Raw genomic sequence first — 5,213 nt, forward strand, 5'->3', positions numbered from 1 at the left:
TAAGCTTCTTAAACATTTTAAAAACCTTCTTTACTTTACATACAACAATAGTTTAGTTATATATTATACACTTATAGAAAGAGACCTTCTAAAAACGTTAAAATGTATTACTGGCACGAGAAACCTTAAATTAGAGTGAATAAATGAAGACTTGGCACACCACTTCTGAAAGGCTGCTGACCCCTTGTGTAGACATTACAGCTTGTGCTAGAGCCCCTGCCCCGTTTGCTCCTCAGGGCCTCCCTGAGCTGCAATTATTTTTAGCACTCGACGAACCAGTCTGTAGACCTGGGCTCTGAGACATGCTGTCATGGGCTGCCATTTGCAGCGTACATGTACCATGACCCCATGATGTTGTTCTAGCACATGAAAATCCCAGGGGAATGGCAGTGCAGGGGGGTGGAGCCCACTGAGATACCCAGGGTAAATGGACAGGTCACACCCCTGCCCAAGGAAAAGACAGTGTCCTCGGCAGGGTGGGGATGTCTGAGACTCTCTGGGGAAGGCTACTGTTCACTACAGGGTGGGCCTGGGGTAGGAAAAGAGCTGTAAGAGGAAGGGCGAAGGGGCAGAAGAGACTACACAAGCATAGTGTGGTGACCTTCAGGGAGATGTGGGGAGACTCCTCCAAGGAAAGGCACTGCAGGAAAGGATGAGTTGGGAAGTGGGGAGACAACTAGGGCAATGGTCTCATATTTTTTCTCATGTGCGGACCTCTAAAAATTTCAAATTGAGGTGCAGACCCCTTTGAAAATGTATTGTCTATATATACAGGTGAACAGATTCAGTCACTTTTCAGTCTAAGTCTTTCATGGAATCCTTAAACATAGTCTGTGGACCATCAGGGTTCATGGACCAAAGGTTGAGAATGACTATACTAGGGAAAGGATAGTGATTCCTGGAGGTTGCTGGGGTGTTTGGGACCCCATGGAGAAACAGTGTCACCCACAAGGAGCACTGGAGAAGATGAGGTGAGACCCCCCAAAGGAGAGGGCTGGGGTGACACCACCAGGGCCAAGGCTGTGCCAACTACTGGGGAATGGATGGGGAGACGGGACCCCACGGCAGGACAGTCCCACTTGAAGGGAGGTGGATAGTGAGATGGGATTCCGGGGCAGGTCAGTGCCCTTTGCAGGGGGGATGAATGAGGCATGTGAACACAGCGGTGGGGTGGGGGGGATGGATGGGGAGATGAGATAGGACGGCAGGGCAGTGCCCCTGCAGGGGGGTGGGTGGGAGCTGGGACCCCAGGGTAGGGCAGTGCCCCTGCAGGGGATGGATGGCAGCCGGACGGGACACCCCAGGGCTGGGGGGGATGGCAGCTGGGAACCCAGGGCAGGACACCCCAGGGCTGGGGGTGGCAGGGCCATGGGACCCCAAGGCCGGGGGTGGCGGGGCGGCCCCACCACTCACAGGGCTGGCCGCAGTGGCCGCTCCCCGCAGGCTCCGCACAGACGCTGCTTCCCGCTTCCCCGGCCGCCGGCTCCTGCTGCTGCTCCTCGGCCGCCTCCCTCATGCCGCCGCCTCTGCCGGCCGCGCCCAGCCCGGCTGCGGGACGCGTCGGCCCGTTGCCATAGGAGCTCAGGGGCGGGGGAGGGAGGGAGGAGCGGCAGCTCTGGAGGCAGCAGGGCCTGGGGGCGAGGCTCAGTCTTCGCTGGGCCGTGGGCAGAGGGCGCGGTGAGACGAGCCCAGCAGCCCGGGGCTGGGGCCACAGGACAGGGCCCCCAGCGGGCCCGCAGGGCGCCGCCCGGGTGACTGGGGGAGCTGGTGGGGAGGCGGAGGCTCGGGGCGTTCCTGGCGCCGCTCTCTGTTACGGCGGCTCATGAACCAGCCTGGCTCGTCTAGCGGCACTTTTCGCCCCCAGGGGCTCTCAGACCGAGGCAGCTGAAAGCCAGAGACATCTCCCCTACTCCACGTGCACCCCGCGCTGCTCCAGCTCTGGGCCGCCTTCTAGGCTCCCCCCCCCCGCACTCCCTGCTGCCCCAGCTCTAGACTTCCCCCTTCCCGCACCCTCCTGCCGCCCCAGCTCTCCCCCCCACCCGCACCCCAGGCTTGGGCTCGCACACCCCGCGGGCCTGCACCAGCTCTGGGCTTTCCCCCTTCCGCCGCAGCCGTAGACTCTCCCAGGCCTGGGCTCACACACACTCCGTGCTGCACCAGCTCTGGGCACCCCAGTGCCCCTTCCCCCACCCAGCCTGGGCTCTGCCTCTCCACCCAACCCCCTGTGTCCCATCCTGGGTTCTTCCTCCCTTCCCACCTGCACCCTTTCTTTGCCCCAGCCCTGGGTCCTGGTGACCTTGCTCCCGGGCAGTCATTTCAGCAGGAATTTTTAGAATTCTGACAGACACAGACGGCTTGGGTTCCCATATGTTACCATGCAGGTAAGTTGCAACAATTTCAGCTATGTAATTGCGGGATATTGGCTGTTGGAAAATAGCAAGTCCAGTCCTAAAAAACTACCGGAAGATCTTCTTGTCTCAATTTTATCTACATTTGTATAGCAATTCAGTGGATCAGTTATATTTGATTTTGGGAGAAGTGAAAGTAACGCTGCCCAATATTGGCTTGAGCATCTGAATTTTGAGATTGTTCAAATCTGGAAGGCAGGTGCTATGATTCCCTTTCGTATATTAGCTAATTCTGGCAGAAAGTCTATTTCTGCGTCCATGAGTCAGAGTGGAAGTCCTCCTAAGTGGCCTGGTACAGTACTTAAAGTGGCCAGGTCCAGCACGCGCTACCCTTCCTTACTTTCATTTAAATTCTAGTGGGGATCATGTACCCCTCTGTTAGGCTTGCGATAGGAGAAGAGGGCACTGTCCCATTAGTCCACCCAATTCCTCTTTGGGCTGTAGCAAGGTGAGGTCACCCAGTCATCCGCCAGTCTGGGTGTCTTCTGAAGGTGATATCTGGGCCTGTCATAAATAATAGGATGTAAGGGTTTATTTTCTTTTGCCTGTAACGGTGACAAGGGAACCACACCTGGACCGAGGACAATCAGAGAACTGGTGTTTAAAAGTCAGGGTGCGGGTGATTTGTATTTATCGTGGGTCTTTGTTGTTTCCTCGGCTGTGGGTAACAAGCTTGTTCTTCTACTCCTCTTATCTCAATATTCTACTAAAGAGTCTGTGGTACACCGGAAAAAAGCTAAATTCGGCTGTGGGGCTTGTAGTTGTTTTTACAGGTGTGTGATTCTGGGTCTTTTTGTTTTTCCTTGGCTGTGAGAAAACAGCTTTTCTGTCTCCTCCCTCTGTTTCAATCTTCTCTAAACATCTGTGAGTACAAAAAGGAGACAAATAATTCGGCTGTGATGAGTTTTGTGTTGTGATTTTCAAGTGTTGTTGATTTGCTGGATCGGTTTAAACGGGGCATATCCTTTTAATCAGACTGTTGTATTCATATTTTTCTATAACAGAGCACTGTATGAGTTTCTTAATGCAGATTTATTGTTCTGTATTTCTTTTCTTTTTATATAAAGTTCTTTTTAAAACCTGGCTGAGGTTTTTGGGTTTCTCTGGTGAGGCTACTAGAAGGGGGTTGGAAATCTCTTTTATTCAGTCTTTATAGATTTGAATGCATCGCTCAGGGGGAGGGTTGTTTCCTCTTTGTTTTGCCTTCAGAATTAAGTACTGCATAGCCCAGGCCGGTGGGTTACGTTTCCTAGTGGCCCCGGCGGGAAAAGTTATGGGGAAAGAAAGAGAGAGATTATCTCTTCAGTTTCCCTGTGTTTGAAGTTGTCTCTTTGGAGAAGAAGAGAAACAGGTTTCTTGGTAACTCGCAGGTTAGGCAGAGAGGAAAGCCTGGGAGGGGAAAAAGGAGGGGGGAATGGGTTATTTCTCCTGGTTTTAAGAATCCAAGGGATTTGCGTTCTTGGGGTCCCCCCAGGGAAGGGTTGGGGAGACCAGAGAGAGGGAAAGGGAGTCAGGCCCTGTAAATTCCTGGCTGGTGGCAGCGAGAATAGATCCAAGCTGGGTATAAGCTTGGGGAAGGTTCACAATAAACACCCAGATTTTGTACGCTAAAGTCCAGATCTGAGACAGACGTTTAGTACAGGGCCAAAGCCTTCTACTCCTTGGGCACACTTGTTCCCCATTCACAGTGCCATCCCTCTCTAGCAGTGAGCTCAAGCTGCAGCATGAGGTTTCAGCTACCATACTTCCTCCCCCCCTTTTCCTGTTGGTAATGACCAAGGGAATGCTGGGAAATATAGTTCTTTCCCTGCTTCAGGGATGGTTCTATAGGCAGGGAGCTAACCAAGGAACTACAGCTCCCAGGGCCCACTGTTGGTTGTCAGCACCCAGGCTCGATCCCTGCTAGCTGCTGCCCCTGCAAATGGACTGCCCCAAGCAGCTGCTTGCTTTGCTGGTGCCTAGAGCTGCCCCTGCCCCTGCCCGAGGTAGCTGGGGAAGGAAGGCGAAGCGCGTGGCTCAAGTTCACCCAGTGGTAAACCTAGCAACGTAACATGAGTCCTGGCTCCTGAGCCCCTGCTTCGCCCGCCCCATTGCCGCCTGAACTAGTGACGGGCAGCAGGAGCTATGAAAAACTCCAGTTCCATCTTCTTCCTTTGGCTGCTTAGACCAGTGGTTCTCAAACTTTTGTACTGGTGACCCCTTTCACATAGCAAGCCTCTGAGTGCGACCCCCCCCTTTATAAATTAAAAACACTTTTAGCTATATCTAATACCATTATAAATGCTGGAGGCAAAGTGCGGTTTGGGGTAGAGGCTGACAGCTGGCAACCCCCCATGTAATAAACTTGTGACCCCCTGAGGGGTTGTAACCCTCAGTTTGAGAACCCCTATTTTAGACTGTACATTCTTCGGGGCAGGGATTGGGTCCTCCCTTGCCTTTGGAAAGTCCCTAGCACATTTGAGGCACTATCACAGTCTAAAGAAAAAATAATTTGGGTAAAATAAATTAAATAAACACACACCTCCTCCTGGCTACAGCATGGGAACAAATCTATACGGACACATCCCCAGAGCCCTAACCAGGGGTATTCTATCTACTACCCAAGATCCATAAACCTGGAAACCCTGGATGCCCCATCATCTCAGGCCTCGGCACTTTAACAGCAGGATTATCTGGCTGTTTGGACTCTCTCCTCAGACTTACGCTACCAGCACTCCCAGCTATCTTCAAGACACCACCAACTTCCTGAGGAAACTACAATGCATTGGTGATCTTCCTGAAAACACCATCCTGGCCACCATGGAT

The 5,213-nt window shown here is 52.9% G+C and overlaps 1 protein-coding gene across 1 annotated transcript in view; it reads right to left on the reverse strand.

Moving 5' to 3' along the window:
* The window catches only part of C1H11orf97 (chromosome 1 C11orf97 homolog), a 15,477-nt gene extending 13,950 nt beyond the window's left edge, over positions 1-1,527 (reverse strand). Inside the window, exon 1 of the mRNA XM_075061894.1 lies at positions 1,414-1,527. Within this exon, the coding sequence (XP_074917995.1) occupies positions 1,414-1,516 (103 nt within the window). The 5' untranslated portion in view covers positions 1,517-1,527. The remainder of the gene's footprint in view (positions 1-1,413) is intronic.
* Positions 1,528-5,213: the final 3,686 nt, after the last annotated feature.

Source organism: Chelonoidis abingdonii, chromosome 1, assembly GCF_003597395.2.
Source record: "Chelonoidis abingdonii isolate Lonesome George chromosome 1, CheloAbing_2.0, whole genome shotgun sequence".
Classification (NCBI taxonomy): Eukaryota; Metazoa; Chordata; order Testudines; family Testudinidae; genus Chelonoidis; species Chelonoidis abingdonii.